Source organism: Bombina bombina, chromosome 4, assembly GCF_027579735.1.
Source record: "Bombina bombina isolate aBomBom1 chromosome 4, aBomBom1.pri, whole genome shotgun sequence".
In the NCBI taxonomy this organism is placed as follows: domain Eukaryota; kingdom Metazoa; phylum Chordata; class Amphibia; order Anura; family Bombinatoridae; genus Bombina; species Bombina bombina.
In genome coordinates this window covers 365,993,186-366,019,928 of record NC_069502.1, presented here as the reverse complement: position 1 = coordinate 366,019,928, position 26,743 = coordinate 365,993,186, and the positions used below count along the sequence as shown (strand labels likewise).

The window sequence follows — 26,743 nt, the reverse complement described above, 5'->3', positions numbered from 1 at the left end:
AAACTTCCTCTCTACAGGTCCAGGTCCCGGGATCCCAAGGCGGTATTGATAGATGCTCTAGCAGCGCCTTGGTCCTTCAATCTGGCTTATGTTTTTCCACCGTTTCCTCTCCTCCCGCGTCTGGTTGCCAGAATCAAGCAGGAGAAGGCTTTGGTGATTCTGATAGCACCTGCGTGGCCACGCAGGACTTGGTATGCAGACCTAGTGGACATGTCATCTGTCCCACCATGGACACTGCCAATGAGGCAGGATCTTCTAATACAGGGTCCGTTCAAGCATCCAAATTTAGTTTCTCTACGTCTGACTGCTTGGAGATTGAACGCTTAATTCTATCAAAGCGTGGGTTCTCTGAGTCAGTTATAGATACTCTGATTCAGGCTAGAAAGCCTGTCACCAGGAAAATCTACCATAAGATATGGCGGAAATATCTTTGTTGGTGTGAATCCAAGGGTTACTCATGGAGTAAGATTAGGATTCCCAGGATATTGTCCTTTTTCCAAGAAGGACTGGAGAAAGGATTGTCAGCTAGTTCCTTAAAAGGACAAATATCTGCTTTGTCTATCCTGTTACACAAGCGTCTGGCAGAGGTACCAGACGTTCAAGCGTTTGCTCAGGCTTTAGTCAGAATCAAGCCTGTCTATAAACCTGTGGCTCCGCCATGAAGTTGGACTCTAGTTCTTTCAGTTCTTCAAGGGGTTCCGTTTAAACCTTTACATTCCATAGACCTTAAGTTGTTATCTTGGAAAGTTTTGTTTTTGATAGCTATCTCTTCTGCTCGAAGAGTTTCAGAATTATCTGCCTTACAGTGTGATTCACCTTACCTGGTGTTCCACGCAGATAAGGTAGTTTTGCGTACCAAGCCTGGTTTTCTTCCTAAAGTTGTTTCTAACAAGAATATTAACCAGGAAATAGTTGTTCCTTCTCTGTGTCCTAATCCATCTTCGAAGAAGGAACGTCTATTACACAATCTTGATGTAGTTCATGCTTTAAAGTTCTATTTACAAGCAACTAAGAATTTCAGACAAACATCTTCCTTGTTTGTTATCTATTCTGGTAAGAGGAGAGGTCAGAAAGCGACTGCTACCTCTCTTTCCTTTTGGCTGAAAAGCATCATCCGTTTGGCCTATGAGACTACTGGCCAGCAGCCTCCTGAAAGAATTACTGCTCATTCTACCAGAGCAGTGGCTTCCACATGGGCTTTCAAAAATGAGGCTTCTGTTGAACAGATTTGTAAGGCAGCGACTTGGTCTTCACTGCATACTTTTGCCAAATTTTACAAATTCGATACTTTTGCTTCTTCGGAAGCTATTTTTGGGAGAAAGGTTTTGCAAGCAGTGGTGCCTTCCGTTTAAGGTACCTGTCTTGTTCCCTCCCTTCATCCGTGTCCTAAAGCTTTGGTATTGGTATCCCACAAGTAAAGGATGAATCCGTGGACTGGATACACCGCAAGAGAAAGTAATTTATCAGGTAAGCATAAATTCTGTTTTTCTCATATTCATGAGTGAATAGGAGACCCACGTCATTGATGTTTAAGTCCTCCACAAATCTCAGTGCGTCATGTTTATTTCCCTGCCATATAATCCAAAGGTCGTCGATATAGCGACGGTAATAGGTGATGTTCACCCTCAAGGGACTTCTATCTCCATAGATGTGGGACAGTTCCCACCAACCCATATAGAGGTTGGCATACAATGGGGCAAATTTTGCCATCGCTGTCCCACGTCTCTGAAGATAGAAGTCACCTTCAAAAGTAAAGAAGTTGTGGTCAAGAGGAATTTAGTGACCTGTAGCACAAAAGCTCTGAAATCCCTGCTGTAGTCTTGAATTCTCTTTAGGAAGAAGTCCATGGCTTCAAGCCCCTTGTCATGGGGTATAGACGAGTATAATGCCTTAACATCAATTGTTAGCCAGCCATCTCCTTCCAAAAAAAGGACTCCATCTCACTCAACAGATGTTTTGTATCTCTTAAAAAACGTGTGAGATTTTTTACCAGTGGTTGGAGTATCGCATCCAACCACTGTGACAAAGGTTCCAAAATAGAGCCAATGCCACTGATAATGGGCCTGCCTTCAACATTTACAAGTGTCTTGTGCACCTTAGGTAGGTGATTAAAAATTAGTGTACGGGGATGTACTGGTATTATCGTCAAAATACCCAAATTCCCTCCCGTCATCTATTAAATCCTTGAGTTCTCTTTGGAACCTAGGGGTGGGATTGAATGTTAATTTGTCATGCTGTTGACAATCATCCAACTGTCTGTGTGCCTCTTTGATAAATTTCTCATGGTTCATGACTACTATGGTGCCCCCTTTATCGGACGCTCTTATCACCAAATCCTTATTGTCACCCAAATTTTTCAGTGCAAGTCTTTCATGTTTGTTTAAATTATTGTACCCTATTTTGTCTTTGGCATAGGCTAATCTGGTGAGATCCCCCTCAACCCTTTCTGGAATTTCTCCAACAGGCACCCCTAGATTGAATTGGGTAAAATCTGGAGGCTCTCCTGAGGGAGGGGTATGTTCCCTTATGGGTATCATTATCATGATTATTTATTGGATTGCCCTCCTCAAAGAGAGCCTCCAGACTGGCCAGATCACAGCATTTCTCAAAGGTGAATTTGTCCCCCTTTGGCACATGGGGTACTTTACCCTGGGACATTTCTGAATTTTCAAGTACATAATGTCTTTTCAAAGTAAGATTCTGTATCAATTTGTTCACGTCAATGAGAGTTTGGAAAAGATTAAAGTTATCTGTGGGAACAAAGCTCAACCCCAAACTTGAAACCCTTTTTTCCATATCATTAAGGGAATAATTAGATAAATTTATAATAGACTTCATTTGTATTTCTTCGGACCTCTGCCCTTCCGTGCAAGATACCGTGCTTCCCTTACGTACTCTCCATCTCCCCCCACCCCCGATCCTGCTGGGGGCTTGTAAAAAACCTGTGCCAAGTTGTCTCTCTCTGTCTCTAATGGTGGCGCTAGGGAGACTGACCCTTGTGGAGTTCTATTCTCTTCCTCTTGATATTTAGTTAGCCTCCCCCTTTCTCCAGATTGTTTGAGTACCAGTGCACTTGCTGCCTGCGTGGTGCTTGTGTTAGCCCTATCCAAACTTTGTGATGTGTTGTCCTCACCTGAGGAGGAACCTTCCCCTGTATAGGCTGCATCATCACAAAACTCTGTCTCACTGTCTGAAAATGCAACCTTTTTGAACATCTTACTGCCCTTGCTGTTTTTCTCCTGTCTCCTATTTTTATTTTGTTTCCAATTAGCCTTATATGATTGTGATCTCTGTTTCCTGTTCCACACATATACTTTGTTTGTGTCATAATCAGCCTGATAACAGAGGTATTTGTCATGTTTAACCTCCATGATCTTGTTTTTAGCCTCAGCAACTGACTTCTGTAAGATACTGTTGAATTTAATAAACTGTACTTCTTGACTTCGTACATTTAGCTCTGCTTGCAATAACTTAATTTCATTAGACACATCCTGTAGCTGTTTTATTTTAAACTCTATCAACATTGCTATCAATTTGAATGAGCATTCAGACAATGCTTCATTCCAGTTTCTAATAAAGTCAGCATCATTAACTTGAAATGTTGGGAATTTGTTAATGCCCAGTCCCCGTGGGATAAGACCTAGCTTTAAATATTTCTGCATTGTCGGTATCCTCAAAAGGTTTTCTGAGGGTAAATCTGGAACGGTCCGTAATAAATAGGTTTTCAACCTCTAATTCATCTCTCCTCCTCTCCTCCAGAAATGACAGGGAATAAAAGTTCACAGTCCCTTCCCTGTTGTCTTGTACATCCACATTAAAGTATTGGTCACGTTAATACACCTTGAGTTGACACACAGTGCAAGCTGCAACCACTGAGAAATGTGACAGTGACTAGATGAAAATAATATGTTGTGAAGCATCCTGTAAATGAGCTGTGAGGGACGCTGATTAAACGCTAGGAAAAACACACATGTCCTCTATCAGTCAGTGTGAAGCCGTGAACTTACAGTTGGAGCCTGCTGGTGCCGGTGTTCTGTCGAGAACTCCAATTCGTCAAAAACTCCAATCTGACGTCACTTCCAGTGACTCTTTTATTTTAATATCTGTTTTGCCTCTGTTTGGGCGGCCACCGCAGACCCTTTGAACCCCCCAGGCGGAGGCAAAATAGATAGTGAAGATAGGCGATTACAGGGCCTATCTGATTGGTTGTGAATCCTGTCACTCACTGGACACGGACCAATCAGATATATGGAAATACCGGAAGTGAATGAAAATACCGGAAGTGACGTCAGATTGGAGTTTTCGACAGATTAGAGTTCTCAACAGAACACCGGTCCTAAGGGAGTTGCTTCCTTGAGTCTTGGGGGCCTCTCTGCGTTATCCGTCCAACAAGCTCACTTATCCCCTCACTCAACACGAATGCTTCCTCCAACCGGAACCTAGCGCAACCTTTCTGTCAGCTCTTTGCGTAAATACTCTCCCGGGGGGGCGTGACCATTTCAGTGGCTCGCTACTCCAAGACTTCATTTGTACATACATAAATTTGTGACCAGGTTTTATTATTGTGTTAGGTATACACACATACACTGACACGTCTAGGACTGAGGATACACACATTCACTGACCCCTATAGGATTGAGGATACACACATAAACTGACACCTCTAGGACTGAGGATGCACACATACACCTCTAGGACTGAGGATACACACATACACTGACACCTCTATGACTGAGGATACACATACACTGACACCTCTAGGACTGAGAATACACGCATACACTGACAACTCTAGGACTGAGGATACACACATACACTGACACCTCTAGGACTGAGGATACACACATACACTAAGACCTCTAGGACTGAGGATACACACATACACTGATACATCTAGGACTGAGGATACACACATACACTGACACCTATAGGACTGAGGATATACACACATAAACTGACACTTCTAGGACTGAGGATACACACATACACTGACACCTATAGGACTGAGGATGTACACACATAAACTGACACCTCTAGGACTGAGGATACATGCATACACTGACACCTCTAGGACTGAGGATACACACATACATTGACAACTCTAGGACTGAGGATACATACATACACTGACAACTCTAGGACTAGGGATACACACATAAACTGACACCTCTGGGACTGAGGAAAAACACACTTAAGCTGACACCTCTAGGACTGAGTACACCTGCAAGTTCTCCATAACATTATACCACAATATACTCCAGGATGTGCTACACTTGTTTTGCACATAGGGAAAATACATATATAAGAACAAGACGATTTTAGATATTATGAATCTCCAAGATATCCTTTTTTATATTACGGATACCATTACTAAATGTACCCTTATCAAATGTACATTTATTGTATCCCCCTATTATATCTCCTTTTTTAATATAATAGATGTCCCCGGGCCTCACTTATGCATTTTATATATCTTATGACCATAGTCTATCATTTTTACAAATTTACATTTATAATCATAATCTATAATTTTATGACTCAAGTTTATCATTTTTACATTAATTTTAAACTTCTTTTAATCTGCTTACTCACCATATTCCAAAAAATTTTTTAAAATTGTTATTAACTGTAAGATTGTTATTTATTTTGGGATTATCATTTTATTATGTGTTATGTTTAAGTATTTTAAGAATGTTACCCACTGTATTTCGAATATTGCTCATATTATTTATTATTTATATACCCCAAATATGACCACCTTACATGGAGCTTACATTTGTCTAATTTGTCTAATATGTTTATGTGGGATTTCCATATATAGCATAAATGCCCCCATTACGAATATCGCTATTTGCCAAACTGCCATAGAAATAATGTAACCGGAAGTACGAATAACCGGAAGTAAACAAACATGACGTCACTTCCGGTCCGACGCTCATGAGTTTATTTGCCAAACTGCCATAGAAATAATGTAACCGGAAGTACGAATAACCGGAAGTAAACAAACATGACGTCACTTCCGGTCCGACGCTCACGAGTTTATAAACTGAGCGATCGGCAATATATATTTCCAAAGACCTAGTGTGACAGAACTTTCTCTTTTAAAAAATGGAACAATAGTGATCAGTAAAGAATATACTGATCAATTAGGCATGCAAAAACATTACCCAAAAACGGAAGCATAACAGTAATAGAACTTCCGGTTTTTTAGCGCCAAACCCGTTTTTTGGCGCCAAAACGAAGATAATTCATTGGCTGTTGATATATATAAATAGAGCCACCAATACTCACCTTTAGTTAGTCTTGAGAAAGGCCTTTTATAGAGGCCGAAACGCGTTGACAAATTTGGTGAGCATTATTTCATATCTTTTCATATGTTAAAACGTTATTGCACTATGTTGTTGTTTTTTAAATTACAGGGATAATCGAAGTTTACATTGCAAAGACCAAGCAAAGTCATCTAGCACATATAAGTCCATTATCATCACCCATATGGAGAAATTCACAAAGAGGATCATTCACTAATATATTTTTTCTTACTAAATATCACTTGGATTTTATTTTAGTAATATCACTTATATTTTTTATTATTTTTTACTTTTTCATTTTTTTCAGACACTTTCACACAATCTTACACATTTTTTACACTCATCACTAGTGTTAGGGGGATCCCCCGTTCATATTACACTTTTATATATACACTTGGATTATTTCAATTGGATTTTATATATATTATTTTTCACTTGATTTTTCATCACTACTTGATTTTTCATCACTGTTTTTTCCACTGGATTTTTCACTGGATTTCTGGACTCGTTAGTTACAACTAAGAATTGCACCACAATTCCTTTGGACAATTTTTTCAGAAACTTTTGTTCTTCTTAAGAGATCATTTAATGTGACTCTTATTTTGTTTATCCCCGTAATTGGTGATATTAATCTGTCGAATATTGTATTTTTATTGTATTTTTATTGTATTTTCTACTGTACCGATTATGTATTTTTAACTATATGTTTTACCGCATCTCATTTTAGTATATGTTACATGGATCCATGGTTTTAATATATGTTCAAATAAATGTTTTGACTGCTATTTACTTTCCTGTTAGAATCTTCCTTTGCCTCTAGTTGGCGCTCTCGGATTATTTTATTAATTCTTTGTAATTTTATCAGGGTAAGCTAGATACCCTTTTATCCAGGAGCTGTGAGGAAGCAGGTTGAGCGCTGTCAGATTTTTTTCTGTAAACGATTTCCTTCTCTCTAGCATCTTTCAGCAGCAAACCTAAACTTGCATAAGCAACCAACCCAAAATTGCATAGGTTGACTTTATATCCTTTTTTGAGCACCAAACACTTTTTTAATAGATATGGATATTACAAGGTCCATCAGACAAGATATCCAATTGGATATCCATCATTCAAGCATAACCACTGGAATCAACACTAATGATAACTTAGATCTTGCCACAATTTTCAAATCTTTAGAGAAGCTACTCATACAAGAGGTTAAATTTAAAGCAGAAATATCATTTTTAAAGAAATGTCTTGAACTTAACATCATCCCGAAAGGGTTAGTGATTAGAAAAGATTGTGCATTTCAAACAGAGGACCCAGTATTTCTAACACAATGGGCAGAAGCTCTGGTAGAGACCTCTAGGAAATTGATGCAGACTATAATAGATTATAGAGAATCTATTTTGAGTAAGGTAGATATCGAAATTAAGAGTACTGAGGACAATCTTATTGGCTCTGATGGTTGTATAATAGAATGTAAGGACTTTTTAGATAGAAAAGAAAATTTGACAAAGAAAATAACTAAGATAAGAGAAGATATAACCAACAAAAAGTCCAAAAAACTTTATAGGGAACTAGAACTGATTAAGCTTAGTAAGGATCAGGCAAACGAACAATTAATAAATGACAATAACACTGATAATAATGACACTGCACAAAAAGATAATGATAATGAGGGTGAATGGGTAGAAGTGACTAATAAGAGGAGGGGGCACAGACCCAGGATACCATCTAGAAATGAGGACACTAGACACGATGAGACCAGAAATCAACAAACCCAAAACTATAGGTCCTGGAATACAGTGTACACACCCAAAAATGACAGATGGAACTATGAACCTCCCTACCCAGAGGACAATAGGACCCCTAGAACACCGTTTCGTCAATACAGACACAATAGGGGTTGGGGGGGGGCGATTACAGACCCCATTGGTCCCATTCCCAAGACCTCAGTTATCAATATAATCAAAGACAAGATGCAAATCATAATGGTGAGTTTTTCAAGGGGGATAACAATCGAGGATATATCCACTCCCCATATAGACATGACAATAAGAGACAAGAACATCCATATCCCAACTACTATCCTAGGCAATATAGGAGAACAAATGGTAACAATAGAGAAAACACAGACTCATCTTGGGGACAAAGAGGATACCGAAGATACCCCCAATTTAATCGAAGACACCAACAGTCATTTCATAGAGGTGGAAACTGGCACAATTACCGCCACAACGACAACTACGAACCTCCTAGATTTAACCATCCAGGACCACGACCAGATACAAATAAACGTGGGACGAACCAACAATCCAAACAACAAGAAGAAAGACAACCCAATAAACACATACCAGATATAGGTATGAATGAAGAATATCAAGCATCAACATCAGGGCATTCTTTTTTAGGAATACCTCAGAAAACTCCCAAAGAATTAGAAAGAGGATCTTTGAAGAGAAAGAACCCAAATTCAGAGGACTTTCAAACTCCAATAGACAAAAGAAGACCCACAGAGGCAAGAGAGGAGGGCGAAGAATAAGAAAGAAGGAATTACCGCTCTCCCCACTAAATGTCAAGGCAACTACTACAGGCATCTTTAACCTAAGCTCAAAGGAACTCACTGAAAAGGAATCGTCTGTGTTAAACTATGGACTATCGTTCGCCCCATCAAAGGGTTTGAACAAATTCAACACCTTCATAAACGCAAAAGAATTGGTCAGGAAACTGACTTTAAAAAGACATTTTATGAGAACTCCATTGGAAATACAATCTATTCGACATGAAAATGTTATTTCAGACACCCAAACTACTAACAGAAATACTTACCTTCATACAGATCTAAGACCAAGATCGAATTTTTACCCATTAGCAAGTAAGGGTAATGCTATTGACACATTCGATACCATGATCTGTAACGAGATCAGGGACATCAATTACAAGAAATTGAATAGGCATAAACATAACCTGACTAGAGAACAAATGAACACTATAAAGGCCCTCGAGAAGAATCATGATGTGGTGATTAAACCAGCCGATAAAGGTGGGGGCATCGTGGTTCTGAACAAAACAGACTACAATCACGAGTGTAACCGGATCTTATCAGACCAACAGACATATGAAGTATTGAAGAAAAATCCAGTTGAAATCTTCAAAAGAGAATTAGAAGAAATGTTGGGGGAAGCTAAAAACATTGGGATCCTAAATGAAAAAGAGTATAAATATATCAATATCAAATATCCCATAACCCCAGTCCTATATTATCTCCCCAAAGTACACAAATCCCTCGAAAAAAACCCCGGTCGACCAATAATATCAGGAATAGGGGGTCTGTCTAGTAATCTGTCCGAATATATAGACAGATTATTACAGAAATACGTTACAGAATTACCGTCGTATTTGAGGGATTCTACTCAGATTCTGAATAAATTGGAGAATGTACAATGGGGAGAAAATTATATACTCGTTACATGTGACGTTATGTCCCTCTATACCAGCATTCCACATGAAGGCGGTATAGAAGCGGTGGACTTCTTCCTTAAGAAAGATCCCAATTTACCTGAATTACAAAGAGAATTTATTCTTAGAGGGATACGTTTTATTTTAACCCACAACTATTTTAGCAACAATGGGACTTTTTTTAAACAAATATGTGGTACAGCGATGGGGACCAGGTTCGCGCCTAGCTATGCGAATTTGTATATGGGCTACTGGGAACTAGTTTTTTGGGAATCATGCCCAGCTAGCGCGGACCTGGTCCTCTATAACAGGTATATAGATGATATCATTCTGATATGGAAGGGGTCTAGAGAAGATTTAGAATATACCTTAAAAGTCATGAATGACAATACCCACAATCTTAAATTTACATATGAGATGAGCAATAAAACGATCAATTTCCTAGATCTAAAAATCGACATCAATGAAGGCAAACTGGAGACGTCAACTTTTTTTAAAAAAGTGGACTGCAATAATTATATACATAGAGAAAGCTGTCACCTCAACAGATGGAAGACAAATATACCAAAAGGTCAATTCCTTAGATTGAAGAAAAATTGCTCTAATCCCAATAAGTGGGAAGAACAAGCTGCCACTCTTAAAGAAAATTTTTTAGAAAGGGGTTATGAAGAAAAGTCCCTAATTGAAACTATGGAAGAAGTCAGGAATAAAGACCGGAAAGATCTCCTGGTATATAAACCCAAAAAAACAATCAACCATTCTGAAAATAACCAACTCACTGTCCCGTTCATAACTGAGTATAGTGAGAACAGACACATTGTGGAGAAAATCATTGAGAAGCACTGGTCACTTTTAAAGAATGACGAAATCATAGGGGACAAACTGAAAACTCGACCTGTCTTCATATATAGGAAGACGGATAGCCTAAAGAGCAGACTATCCCCAAGTATACCTAAGGGGATATCGAATAAAGTAAGGGATGTATTTGGTAAAGAAATCAAAGGATTCTTCCCATGTCTGAGTTGTAAAGCCTGTAAAAGAGGTGTTAAAACTAAAGAATTCACCTCTTTCAACACAAAAGTGAAATACAAGATCAGTGATCTTATAAGATGCAGTGACAGAGGAGTTGTCTACATGATATGGTGCAGCTGCGGACTTCAATACATAGGGCAAACGTCCAGAAGTCTTAAAGATCGCATTAGAGAACATCTATTAAAGATAGAACATGAAAACACTGAGACAGCCCTCTATAGACATTTTACCACTTACCATCGAGCGAGTCACATAGGCATACAACTAGTGACACGAAATTGGAGGGGCGGTGACTATGAGAGACGCCTACTGACTGTAGAATCCAAATGGATTTTTAACATTGACTGTCTTTACCCTAGAGGCTTAAATAACAGAGAGGACCTCTCACACCTATTAAGTACAAAGTAATATCTTAGGACACTTAGCTAGTTAGCATGTATCTTCATACTAGCTTTTTTAGCAAAGCGTTACTATCATATAAACCTTAATAATAGGCTCTTTCAACAATAGACGCTTTTATTTTATTTTATGTAGAACTTAGTACCTGCATCCCATTTTTAAGTCCCATTTTTAAGCCTTATTTTAGTCTGTTTTTAGAAAAGACGATTTTAGATATTATGAATCTCCAAGATATCCTTTTTTATATTACGGATACCATTACTAAATGTACCCTTATCAAATGTACATTTATTGTATCCCCCTATTATATCTCCTTTTTTAATATAATAGATGTCCCCGGGCCTCACTTATGCATTTTATATATCTTATGACCATAGTCTATCATTTTTACAAATTTACATTTATAATCATAATCTATAATTTTATGACTCAAGTTTATCATTTTTACATTAATTTTAAACTTCTTTTAATCTGCTTACTCACCATATTCCAAATTTTTTTTTAAAATTGTTATTAACTGTAAGATTGTTATTTATTTTGGGATTATCATTTTATTATGTGTTATGTTTAAGTATTTTAAGAATGTTACCCACTGTATTTCGAATATTGCTCATATTATTTATTATTTATATACCCCAAATATGACCACCTTACATGGAGCTTACATTTGTCTAATATGTTTATGTGGGATTTCCATATATAGCATAAATGCCCCCATTACGAATATCGCTATTTGCCAAACTGCCATAGAAATAATGTAACCGGAAGTACGAATAACCGGAAGTAAACAAACATGACGTCACTTCCGGTCCGACGCTCATGAGTTTATTTGCCAAACTGCCATAGAAATAATGTAACCGGAAGTACGAATAACCGGAAGTAAACAAACATGACGTCACTTCCGGTCCGACGCTCACGAGTTTATAAACTGAGCGATCGGCAATATATATTTCCAAAGACCTAGTGTGACAGAACTTTCTCTTCTAAAAAATGGAACAATAGTGATCAGTAAAGAATATACTGATCAATTAGGCATGCAAAAACATTACCCAAAAACGGAAGCATAACAGTAATAGAACTTCCGTTTTTTTAGCGCCAAACCCGTTTTTTGGCGCCAAAACGAAGATAATTCATTGGCTGTTGATATATATAAATAGAGCCACCAATACTCACCTTTAGTTAGTCTTGAGAAAGGCCTTTTATAGAGGCTGAAACGCGTTGACAAATTTGGTGAGCATTATTTCATATCTTTTCATATGTTAAAACGTTATTGCACTATGTTGTTGTTTTTTAAATTACAGGGATAATCGAAGTTTACATTGCAAAGACCAAGCAAAGTCATCTAGCACATATAAGTCCATTATCATCACCCATATGGAGAAATTCACAAAGAGGATCATTCACTAATATATTTTTTCTTACTAAATATCACTTGGATTTTATTTTAGTAATATCACTTATATTTTTTATTATTTTTTACTTTTTCATTTTTTTCATTTTTTCAGACACTTTCACACAATCTTACACATTTTTTACACTCATCACTAGTGTTAGGGGGATCCCCCGTTCATATTACACTTTTATATATACACTTGGATTATTTCAATTGGATTTTATATATATTATTTTTCACTTGATTTTTCATCACTACTTGATTTTTCATCACTGTTTTTTCCACTGGATTTTTCACTGGATTTCTGGACTCGTTAGTTACAACTAAGAATTGCACCACAATTCCTTTGGACAATTTTTTCAGAAACTTTTGTTCTTCTTAAGAGATCATTTAATGTGACTCTTATTTTGTTTATCCCCGTAATTGGTGATATTAATCTGTCGAATATTGTATTTTTATTGTATTTTCTACTGTACCGATTATGTATTTTTAACTATATGTTTTACCGCATCTCATTTTAGTATATGTTACATGGATCCATGGTTTTAATATATGTTCAAATAAATGTTTTGACTGCTATTTACTTTCCTGTTAGAATCTTCCTTTGCCTCTAGTTGGCGCTCTCGGATTATTTTATTAATTCTTTGAAAAACACACTTAAGCTGACACCTCTAGGACTGAGTACACCTGCAAGTTCTCCATAACATTATACCACAATATACTCCAGGATGTGCTACACTTGTTTTGCACATAGGGAAAATACATATATAAGAACTTCACATGAAAAAAAACAAAAAACAGAATTACATGATAAATTAAATGAATTGTATGAAACTATCACATTTAAATATAGACAGGACAAATGATTGATCCTTTCACTTTATCCTTTCCTTTGGTAATATATTGTTTCCTCTAAGAGGTATTGTTTTTAGTCAGGGGAGAAATCTATGTGCACAATGCATAACTGAATGCTGTATTAGACACGCTCCCTTATGTGCTCATGATTGGTTAGGGTTTAAAAGTCTGTAAGTGGCATTACTGTTTCATATTGACAAAGGAGCAGGAGCCCCGAAAAGTTGCTTTATGTTTTAATATGAATAAAGTTCTTCACTGATTTGCATAAATCTGGAGTGCAACGTCATCTATTATTATACATGTACTAAGGGTTATGGGGAAAACCCTGCAAGTTAGCACCCAGTGACTTGTTACTTTGGTGGAAGTGTTTCAAGAAAGAGGAGTGCAGGTCTGTTTGGTGTTTCATATGTGGTGGGCTATGGAGAGGTATAGGAGTTAATAGTTTAGGGTAATTTGCGGTGGGGTATGTATCCGTTTAAGGATGCTTAGTGCAACTTTTTTCACAGGCAAAACACTTTACATGAGCTTTGAGTGCAGGTAAAAAAGTTTGGGTGTAAAATGTGACTGGGTTCAAGGGATTGCAGCTTGTAATACTAGCGCACATTCGCTCTCAACGTCACCCATAGAAAATATGGGGAGCATAAATTACTGCAAGTTCACACAAACAAATTTGTGGTAATTTTAACACTGCTGCACTTGCAATACGGAGTAGCTGCCTGTCCATGTTTAAAGTCAGTTAAATTGAGTCATTCCATACAAATGTAAGTTGTTGTCAGGTTCCTGTATCATTTAATGCCTTTTTTCTAGTGGAGCAATATATGATAAACCTAGTGTTATAGTTTACAGTACAACTTCAGATCCACTGCAGATTTATACCCCCCATAATGCTTGTGTAAATAAATTATGAATATAGATACTTTGTAGCAATTGGTTGGTAAATAATCCCATAGGTCACTTAATATAATTGTGTTAATTATATAGAAACATTTTAGCAAATGGTTAAATAAGTAATTCAATATGGTCACTTAATATGCTGATTTTAATAGTACCTTACTTGTGTAGCTAAATCTCACATTTTATTACTATTGAACTAAAAGGAAACTGCTGGATAATCCTAATATGCCCTACGTATGATGCAGCCTCATTATAACTACTGATGGCTATACTATAATCTCAGATGGCTATAACAGAGAGCAACACAATGCTCAATTTTTAAAACAGACAGGATCTGACTAGTTTTGCCCGATTACTTTGTCAAAGGGAAAGATCTTGTCTTGACCTAGACTGGAAGTGATGGAGCTTTTATGCTGCAAGACAAAAAAATAAGGGTTAAGTTTGCTAGACAATTTCATTCCTTTCGTCATTCCAAGACGCAGAGATCCTCCTCTTCAGTATCTAAGAAGTCAGACACATCAAAGTCCACGTGGAAGCCTAGTTCCTCTTGGTCTAAAGCCCTTTCTTTCAAATTAGCATGAAGGGTGACCCTCAACCCAGACTCAGTTCTGGTGGAGGGCAGACTGAACCTTTTTCTGGTGGCTTGTGAAAAATCCTTGGGTACTAAAACATAATTTCCCAAGGGAACCGCATAGGCTTTTGGTTCTTAAAGATCCTTTAAAGGCCAGAGCATTTTTGGCATTTATAGCAGACCTAGAAGCCAATGGAGTGATTACTCGGTCATCTTGAAGGAACATAGTCAGGAGTTCTATTTACACCTTTTTATTGTTCCAATGAACTTATAGGGTTGATCTTGGATCTTTGAACACATTTTCCAAAAGTTCTGACTTTCAAAATGGAGACTTTACGAACTATATTACCTTTAGTGTAGGAGGGTCAATTTATGTGTACTATGCTATAGAAAGATGTCTATTTGCATATCTCCTTTTCACAGGGATCATACGAAATTCCTCAGATTTGCCTTTCTAAACAGACATTACCAATGTGTGCTCTCGTATTTGGTCTGGCAACAGCACCAAGTATCTTCAAAAAGGTTCTCAGAGCTCTTGTGTCTGTAGTCAGAGCTCCTTATGGCATTTTATTACATACTGCTTCTTTTCAAATGGCTCAGGAACATACAAACACAGTTTTCTTAGTTGCTTCATTCCTGTGGTTGGAATATCAACTTCCTGAAGAGCTCTCTTCTACCACAATTCAGAGTTGCCTGTCTGGGCTTCATCATAGATTCTGTAACATCATATATTCTCTCACAGATACTCACAGACTCAAATTTCAGAAGGCCTGTGCTTTTCTCCAACAAACTCTTCTTCCTACACGTCTTCTGTGCATGGAATTAGTTGATTTTATGGTAGTGGTTTCAGATGCCTTTTGCCAGAATCCACTTAGGTTCTTTGCAGCTTCAAATGTTACAGTGGAGTAGATAATTCAACAACCTGTCTCGGAAGATCTCTTTAGACTTAAAGGCAAGACATTATCTAACTTGGTGGTAGACTCATCAGTCATTGATTTAGGAAACCTCATTTCTTTGTTCAAAGTGGGTAGTAATTACCACATTTGCCAGGCTGCTGGGTTGGGATGCAGGCTGAGCTTCCTGGAAAGTGCAGGGAGTTTGGTCTCCTCAGGAAGGGAGGTTACCAATCAACTTCTTGGAACTCTGTGCAATCTTCAAGGTTCTCCAGTGTTGGTTCCTGTTAAGAAAGTCTTTTCTGAGTCTTCAGTCAGACAATGTCTCAGCAGTGGCTTACATCAATCACCAAGGCAGTACTCATAGAGCATTAGTAACATAGTAACATAGTAACATAGTGGATGAGGTTGAAAAAAGACCGAAGTCCATCGAGTTCCACCTATACAAATCTAATATACTTACAAAAAAGCTCCAGTTGAGCTTAAATTAATCCCAATAAAAGGTGACCGATTTAACACAAGCAATCATATCCCTGAATTCTGTTTCTAGCCATAAATGTATCCAAACCATCTTTAAATGTATCTAAGGTATTGGCATTCACTACCTCCTTTGGTAATGAGTTCCACAATTTTATTGCTATTACAGTGAAAAAATGTTTGCGTTGCAGGAGAATAAATCTCCTCTTGTCACAAACAATTTTCTTGAAATTAACAGAGCTTCTGCCATTTCTGTATATGGGCCTTGAATATATTTATATAATGTAATCATGTCACCTCTCAAGCGCTTTTTGTTGTTGTTAAGAAAACAGACCCAGTTAGGTTAACCTCTCCTCATAGCTTAAATTCTTCATTTCCCTTATTAGCTTTGTGGCCCTTCTCTGAACTTTTTCTTGGTTTGCAATTTCTTTTTTTTGAGATCGGTCCCCAGAACTGCACTCAAGGTGAGGTCTTAACAGGGATTTATATAGTGACAGAATTATGCTTTCCTCCCTTGCATCAATGCCTCTTTTAATACATGCTAGTATCTTATTAGCCTGCATTCTGACTTGGACAGAAAGCCATGATTGCATGATTTTGGCAATTCTCATTCCCGGTTGTGGATGGCAGGGAAATGGACTTCCTCAGTCATCAGTACCTTTACCCTGGAGAATGCTCCTTAAATCAGGAGGAATTGAGGAAGGCCAGACATAGATCTCATCGCATTTTGCTTGAATTACAAGCTACCCTAGTATTGTGTGAGATCTTGAGTTCCACAGCAACTCTAATAGATGCACTACAGCAACTCTAATAGATGCACTATTGATTCTCTGGTCATTCAATTTGATTTACATTTTTTCTCCTTTTGTTTTACTATCCAGAATAATAGCCAGGATAAAACAGGAAAGGGTCTCACTGACTCTAATTGATCTGGCATGCCGTCGTGGGACTTGGTATGCAGATATGCTACAAATGCCCTTCATCCAGCCTTGGCATCTTCCTTTCAGGAAAGACCTTCTCTCTCAAGGACGCTTCTTCTTTCAAGATCTCAAATCTCTCAATTTAACGGCATGGCGATTGAACGCCTGATTTTGTCTTGTTTTGAGTGCATTTATCACATTTATCATCCTTTCTTGGTGTAAGTCTCTAAAAATTACTATTGAAACTCACAAATTCTTACATTTTTGCAGGATCTTCTTGATAAGGGTTTATCAGCCAAATTTCTGCCCTTTCAGTGTTGTAAAGAATAGTGTAAGACTTTGTTCAAGCTTTGGTCAGGCCTGTTTCTTCCATGGAACCTTAACTTGGTTTTAAGGGATTTGAACAAATTTCTGCTTATTCTACCAAAGCAGTTAACACATTTGGAATTTAAGCTTCATTTTAATTTGGTCATCTTTACATACATTCTTCAATGTTGACACATTTGCCTATTTTGAGGTGCTTTTGTCAGGAAGGTTCTGCAGGCGGCAGTGCTTGTTTGGTACCTCTACCTATGTTAACTGTTTTCCCCACCCTATTTCAAGGTGGCCTCGTGGACTTCACTGCTTGGGTATAGGATTCCACATGTGATGGCTTGTCTACTCTCCCCATCTTATGAAGAAAAGTAAATGTATGTGTACCTGATACATTTTTCTTTCATGATGTTGGTAGTCCATAAATTCCACCCTTGTTTTTCCAAAAACAGTTGGCGGCAGTACCAGTTTACACTTCTGTTACCTTACTTTTGCTTACATACTTTATTGTCCCTTTTTGTTGGCCATGTGTATGACTGAGAGATCATGGGAAAGTGTGAGGGATTAAAGGGACATGAAACCCAAATATTTTCTTTTATGATTTAGATAGAGAATACAATTTTAAACAACTTTCCAATTTACTTTTATTATTTAATTTGCTTCCTTCTCTTGCTATCATTTGCTGAAATGTTTATCTATGCAAGCTCAGGAGCAGCAAAGAACCTAAGTTCTTGCTGTTGATTGGTGGCTGCATATATATATTGATTGTTATTGGCTCACCCATGTGTTCAGTTAGAAACCAGTAGTGCACTGCTGCTCCTTCAACACATGATACCAAGAGAATGAAATAGATTAGATAATAGAAGAAAATTAGAAAGTTGTGTTTAAAATTGTATTCTCTATCTGAATCATGAAAGAAAAATGTTGGGTTTCATGTACCTTTAAGGTTCTCTTATGTGGGGTGTTTTGCCTCCTCTTTTAGGACTGGGCTTTTATCCCACATATGAATACTCACCATCATGAAAGAAATTAATTTATCAGGTAAGCGTACATTTTTGTTTTCCTATAAAATACAATTTTTACAGAGCAATTTTGTTATGATTTAATTTATTATTTTTAAATGATTTTTAAATTAGATTTTTTTTGGGAGCCCTATTGTAATGTGTGCATTACATTCACGGACTTGAAACCCGTTGTTTTCTTTCATGATATTATAGAGCATACTATTGATACAACTGTCAAATTTGATTAAGTCTCTTGTAGGGTTGACACCCGCCCCGGTTTCACTGGGACAGTCCCGTTCTGGCGCTGTGTGTCCCAGAACTACCCTTAAATGCCCCGGACTAAGAGCTCCTCTGGCGCAGCAAGCAGCAGTGAACACAGATTTTAAAAAAATTAGTTGGCCAGGGGAGCTTTTAGCCCGGGTCCAGGACTCTGGGGTGAGACGAGAGTGAGACCGAGGCGGAGCCTGGTCTGTAGACAGTGTGTGGGAGCCTGAGGGGGGAAGAGGGTCGTGGAGGATATTCGTCACGTCCTGCTACGCTGTGATGATGCGCATAACCATGTGCTCAGTCTATGAGCTCACTCAGTCAGCAGAGGTGTGTGGTTTGTTCTGGCTGGCTGCTCCGCAAGTCCCCAAGAAGTTTCGTAAGTACATAATATGGCTGCAGCTTGTGACAGCCTCAGGCCTGCCCTCAGCTAGCATGGCGTACATATAGTTACGTTTGGTCTAAAGTATTACTAGTGACTACATATAATTTTTAAATGTACTGGACATTTTAATGCAGAAGTTGAATTCTCTGAACACACAATTTTTGCATTTGTGTCTATTTCTATTGACCCAAAGATGTAAAGCTGTAGTGATAGGGCTGGGGACACTAGCTGATATATATATATATATATATATATATATATATATATATATATATATACATATATACAGTATAACTTTGATTTCATATTGAATTTAAGGCCGTGAGAAGCCATGCCCCAAGCCATGCCCCCAAGCCACGCCCCAGGACACACCCTCTCCACCCCCATTTAAAAATTGTCCAGGAATCTTCTGGGCAAAAGGTGGCAACCCTAGTTTCTTGGTATCTGTTGTTGATTGAGCAGCAATGCACTAATGGGAACTAGCTGAACTCATCAGGTGAGTCAATGACAAGAGGCATATAAATATACTTTGCAACAAAGGATACCAAGAAAACAAAGCAAATTAAATGATAGAAGTAAATTGGAAAGTTATTTAAAATGGCACGCTCTATCTGAATTACAAATGTTTAACTTTGACTTTAATGTCTCTTTAAAAACCAGGAGCACCTCTTTGCGAGACACACTGTTATCAAGGAAAAATCTGTTTTTAGAGATTTCAAACAGAGGCTTCTTATTATTTGAGACTTTTTAGAGAATCTCACAAGCCCAGATGATTGGGCCCTTAGAAACCTAGAAATGTCTCATTTACTTTAAAGATGTTACAGGTATTATATATATTAATACTTCTCACTGAAAATTTCAAATATTTACATAAGATTTGTGACTTCAATTTGTCAGTAATATTTTTGACACCAACATACTTAAAATTCAAGGTTTTTTTACAAGAACTTTTATTAATACTGTTTAAGTTCAGGAAAACAAAGTTCACAAATGCCAAAATGCTATTTTTTTCTGCAGAAGGTGCTGAAGAGATGGAATGTATGCTTCTGAAATGTGAGTTTTGTGGGAAGACGGGATATCCCAAGACGTTCTTGAGATCAAAGAGATTTTGCTCTATTTCATGTACAAAAAGGTAAATGAAAACTATACGTATATCATAAAAATCTAAGGATGTCCAACCTATGTACAGGGGCCACAGTTTTACCATTCAGGTTTTGTAGCTTTTTAGCTGGTGTTATACACTATCTCACTTTACTTACTTATAGTTTGTGGTAGCATCACTATATTGCTATACATTTGTCTGTGATAGAGAACTATTCCTTTATCCTTTTGTAACATAGTGAGTTCTCTCCGTCTTAACTAAACCATGCAGAGCTTAATTTGGGAAGAGGAGCAAGCTAAGGTTTAAGTTTTGTAGGTCTGTGAATATATGTACATTTATGGTACTTGTGGAAGCATAAGGATTATCATGAATAATATTTCTTCCATAAAGTGGTGAGAGTCCATGAGCCAATACTCCTGGGATTCAACTCCTGGTCCCTAAGAAGAGGCAAAGATTCCCAAAGCTCTAAGACCACTGAAAGGGACAGTATGCACAAAAAAAATATTGTTTCTAAAGATAGATAAATAATTAATACACTTTTTACCTCTGTGATTAACTTATATCTAAGCCTGTGCAGACTCCCCCATTATCTGAGTGCTTTTGACAGACATGCATTTTAGCCAATCAGTGCTGACTCATAAATCATTTTACAGGAGTGAGCACAATATTATCTATATGACACACATAAACTAGCAGTGTCTAACTGTGAAAAACAGTCAAAATGCACTGAGATAAAAGGCGGCCTTCAAGGGCTTAGAAATTAGCATATGAACATACCTAGGTTTAGCTTTAAACCAAAAATACCAAGAGAACAAAGTAATTTTAAAGTTGTTTAAAATTGCATGCCCTATCTGAATCATGAAAGTTTAATTTTGACTTGACTGTCCCTTTAAGTATAATATTTTTCCAAAGTATTCTTTTGGCACATATTTTTCATTCTAATTACTTCCAGTAATCCTTGTCCCAAAACAGAGATTTTACAATGCAGACTAAGGGCCCAATGATCAACACTTCTTGAGATCAGACGTATTTGGTAGTGACATAATCACTGTGATAGGAGGGGGTTCACTATGCACCTGCCTCAAAAAAGGGGGGACCTCTGGCTCTGGCTTTTGACTCCTAGTAGTCAAAAAAGAGAATTGAGTTTAAATGCGTGGATACCAAAGCGCCAAAAAGGCTGGGTCTGAACAAATGAGAGCTTGTACTTGGTATAAAATACAATTACAATTTATTTATACAAATAGACAAACATGGATCCATGTGACATACGTTTGTATGACATATGTTTGTATGTCACATGGATCCATGTTTGTCTATTTGTATAAATAAATTGTAATTGTATTTTATACCAAGTACAAGCTCTCATTTGTTCAGACCCAGCCTTTTTGGCGCTTTGGTATCCACGCATTTAAACTCAATTAGTGACATAATCACTCGCAGTGAGGAGTAAATCACAAGCCTGCCACTGGTGTCACGAGGATTGATCCCTTAGCCTCCTCCTGTTGGGTCATAAATATACTCCAAGACAGATTCCCTGCTGTTACATATACAGCACTGGATGGGAAATCTGCAGCTGATTAGCAGAGTAGAGTGTGTGCATCTTAAGGTGAGTGAAGACATTTTCATGTACACACATAGCCCACAGTACATAAACATGTAACATACTAATTTCACATTTATTAATTATAGGAACTTTAAAATGCGGTAATAGCTGCTATTTACTATTCAGCTAATTCACATTGGAGTTGTATCTCAATGAAACCTTATAAACTTTGTTATATACACAGTAAAAGGGATTTATCTGTTTGGCAATATGAGGGGGGTGTCTTTACGTAATTTTTGTTTTTTTTGTGCACTGACTTATCCTGGCATTTACAGTTATTAACTGGGCTTTTTCTGTCTCATTTTGTTTTTAATTTCTTAACTCTTTTGTTTTTGAGGGCAGTGGTAATTTTTCAAATCTCTTATCACTTAAGGTTAAGATATTTTTATTATTTTTTATGCAGTGTATTATCATTATTTAATTTCATTACACAATAAGGTTTTCCCTTTAATACTAATTGCCCAAGGCTTTATTCTACAAGGTTCCGGTTACATTGTCTCCAAACATTGTATTTATTCTTTTTTACATGTTTTTACAGTAAAAAAAACAACAACATGTTTTTCATTTATTTTATTTCTGTTTGTATATTATTTAATGGAGCATACTGTGATTGTTTGTGTATTTTATAGAGTATACAGAAATGTGTCCTCACTACCTTGCGTTACCCTTTAGAGGGTAGATCCATTGAAAACAAATGTATTTTCTATTTTGCAGGATTGTTACTAGTACATCTTTGCAATTTCTGAATGGATCACATTAGGTAGTCTAAAGCTGCTCTTGCCTCTAAAGGAATATATCCTCCCTCTATTTCCTCAATACAAGAGAGTGCTTTAGATTTTGCTCCAGGATTTAAAGGTTTATAAGTTGAAAGAAAAAGAGGGGGCCCAATAGTGAAATACATTTTTCGGTCTTAGATACCCAAGAGTATTACGATATACTCACAAACAATCTAGCACTCAACAGTGCAAAAGAGAGCTAGAACATCAAAGCCACCTGGCTAACTCACACCCCGGCATTCCATGACAGTAGAAAGGCAACACAGGAGGTGTCAAACTTGGTGCGGTAAACTGGTAGAGAGCTGGGCACTGGGGTCTCGAACAGTGTGATGCATCAAACACACAAACACTTGATAGAGAAGATTAATACTTCTAACCCCAGAGATAATCATTCAAAGGGTATAAGTAAAAACAACAAATTTAATAAAACTCAATACAATTCACAATACGTTTCTTAGTATAAAAACTGTTTCATCATGTGATAATGTATATATTTATATATATATTAAAATTAATTTAAATACCTTTCGGTGTCGTCGCATGTTCATTGCGCATGTCACTATCAGCCCACTTTTGATTAATCCATAAAGGGATCAGCGTCTGTGTTCACGCATTGGTGGAAATTGGATTGGCATAAAGTCCAACCAATTGAGGACAAGCTAATTGTATACCTTATTATAATTAGCCATATGTTAATTTGTGTAGGAAAATACAGGGTGTGAACATACAGAACATGTGGAAATTACATGTGCTGACCATCGATAGACTAAAAAAATAAAAATATATATGAAAATATATAAAACGATAAAACAATAATGATCGAGTGGATTAACCATTGTCCACAGGTGGATGCTCACATATTAAAGTTAACAATCCAAGTGGTGGCTGAGTGCAATAAGGCGCAATGTACAGACAAGCACATCCACCACTGTATTTATGGGAAACACTGATTACATCTAATGATCTATACTTCATAACAGTGTCTAAAAATTAAACATGTATAAAACATAATTACAATAAAAAATAAGATAAAAAATAATATAAGTTCCTATAGACTAAAGAGCAAATTACTCTAATGGGGAAGAAAACTAAACATATATCTACTGGAATCAGCGAAGAATTACAAAAAAGGATGGGAGAGGACACCAAGATCAAACATATGTGTTATCATAATCATATAAATAGGTGATATATGAGTATATAAAGATTTTGCAACAAAATTACCACATACAAATATAGCAAGACTAATGGTACAAAAATCCTCAAACTAAAACACATTTGAAAAAAACAAATCTAAGAATTAAATTCTGCCATGTCAATATATTCATTTAAACCATATGGGAAAAGAGTTTGGAGTTTCCAAATCCAATAGGTTTCTCTTGGTCTTGTATACCTATTCACACCCCATGAATTGGAAATATACTCAATTGGGGGTAGTTTTAAGAGTTTCCTTATTAGTTGTATGATTGCAAATGATATGCCTTGGGACAATATGTTTCAAAGAGGCATTGTTCACATTTCTGAGGCGCTCACTCTACCTCTTTTTGATGGGTCTAAAGGTTCTTCTTGCGTATTGGATCCCACATATACATTCAAGAAGATACACAACAAAAGCAGAATCACAGATGAGCCTAGAGGTTATTTGAAACTTTTCTTTAGTGATGTTTGATATAAAACTATTTGTACCTGTTGTGATGTGTTTACACATACCACACAGTTTTTTCCCCACATTTAAATATGCCTTTCCTATTGAGTGGATTATTCTCCATGCATTTAATATTAGAGTTTCTAGAAGATTTTTTCATTACAATTTTACTAGGGGCCAATTTGTTTTTAAGTGTCTGTGCTCTTCTGAAAGTACATAGTGGGGAATCTCACACTATCCCTTTAAAGCAGGATTTTTCCTCATAATAAACCAATATTTACCCAGAGCTGATCTGATGTACTGATGATTGTTGTTATAATGCGTAATAAATTATATTTATTTTCATCCTCTCTGTTCTTTTTCCCGGGTCTAAATAAATCTTGTCTATTTTTATTTTTAGCTTGGGTAAACCCTCTATTTATTAGAATTGAGTGCACAGAATGTTTTTAATCCACGGGCCATAGTGATTACTTTTAAATTTCAAATAACTATTTGAATGTCTTGGTAGACACCCGACCATCTTTGTTCCAAAAGAGGACAAGATCCAAGAACTCAATACTGGAATGATCCATCTTAGAAGAAAAAGATATACTCATATTATTAGAATTGAGGTGATCTACAAACAATTGCGCTAGTAAAATGGAGCCATCCCATATGAAAATAAGATCATCTATGTAGCACCCATAGAACACCAAATTTGCTCCAAATTTTGAAGAATAGATGTATTGATCTTAAAACCATCCCATAAAGAGATTAACAAAGCTAGGAGCAAACGTGGTGTCCATGGTCGTACCCTCACTTGTATGAAGAATTGTTCTTGGTATACACAATAGTTATGTTCCAATATGAACATAATGGCTTTTAATATAAAATCCAATTGGCTGACAGGGAGATAGATATCTTTATCTAGATAGTACTTGACTGCCGTTAACCCTAATTTAAGAGCAATGTTAGAATATAAAGCTGTGACATCACAGGATAGCCATAAAAGGCTTCTCTTGTCTTTATTTACTAATTCTAGTTTTGATATCAAACCTGAAGTGTCCCTTATATATGATGGAAGCGTAATCATAATTATTTTAAAAAATTGATCAATATACTGGGACAAATTGCAAGTGAGATTATCGATCCCTGCTATAATGGGCCTTCCTGGGAGTTCACCAAAGATTTGTGAATGCCAAATTAACTAATCAGATTTGCTTTTGCGTGTCTTCATATAGGGTACTCATCTGAGCGAAGAAATCAGTCAATGAACCAAGGACTGGATCTTCGTTTTCAAAAAACATGTCTGCCCAACTCCTGGGTTCACCTCTCAGGAAGGAGATGACCATCATGACTTTAATTCTTTCATTGTAATAAGTTTTAGGCCTCATCTGAAAAAGGAGATAACAGGAATTTTTAAATTGTCTGAACATGGAGTGATCACCCGAGAACTTCTCTGGCAAAGAGACCTGAGGCTCAGGGGTATTTTCCTTGATAATGGCACGTAAAGTCTCATTTTGCAATTGTACTTCCCTTAAACCCTGTGACAATTGGTCCACACGTTGGGTTAAATTATAAACAATTGTAGGTATCTCTGCTGTATCGATCCTTTTTAGGCCAATAGTTATGTAAGGCAGCTGGAGGATTAATGTAATACCTATGCTGTATGGGTTAATTTGGATCTCAACCGCAGAGTTGATCTTAGGAAAGTAGAACTGAGAGATATAGAAAGGTCTCCTGATTAGTTGGTTACAGAAGAAATTTTGATCACACCTGTATGCACTATACTTGTTAGAGACTGGAATCTGTTTGATAGAAGATATATTTGGTAATTAGCAAGTTGTATATATTACGTTGAGAGCTATAGCCCTTTAAGTAGTTATGGTAACGTTAACCTACGTTACTTGGGAAACTGCCTTGAACTGAGAGAGCCGCACCTTGAAGCTGCAGTGTTAGTCTCACTGTGAGAGCGGAGTGAATGTGACGTCACTCCAGAGGTGTGTGAATCAGGTCCAATAGGAAACGTCAGATTGCTGACAGGCAGGGAGAAGTGAGAACGGTCAATGCTCTCTATTTCGGACCCGCTGCAAACCAGAGATCTAATGCAGTTGTACCAATGAAAGGTAAAGTTTGAGTGAAGTACAAAAGTCTAGCAACAATATATCCAATTAAACACAGTTGTTTGAGCTTCTCCTGAGTACACCAACGGTTGTTATATTAGTAGATGAGAACGGCAATCCTCTGTGTTGGTTGTCTCACAAAGAGATAGTTGCAACAGGATAGACAACAGTAAGGGAATTAAAGTCCAGTAAGAGCAGGTTTAGGTCTAAGTTAGATACAGCATATAAGCTGTGGAGCCAAGCTTTTTAGTTGAGGAGGCTTGAGTCAGTACAAACAAAAGCTACACAAACTTAAAACTATTGGCAAGTAGCCAGAGGCATGATGGGAATTTATAGACTTCCCTTAAAGAGACAGGAACCCAGCGTA

At 37.2% G+C, this 26,743-nt stretch overlaps 1 protein-coding gene across 1 annotated transcript in view; it reads left to right on the top strand.

Annotated features, from left to right (window-relative positions):
* The window catches only part of PHC3 (polyhomeotic homolog 3), a 1,036,700-nt gene that overhangs the window by 941,987 nt on the left and 67,970 nt on the right, over positions 1-26,743 (top strand). Inside the window, exon 12 of the mRNA XM_053710129.1 lies at positions 20,166-20,280. Within this exon, the coding sequence (XP_053566104.1) occupies positions 20,166-20,280 (115 nt within the window). The remainder of the gene's footprint in view (positions 1-20,165; positions 20,281-26,743) is intronic.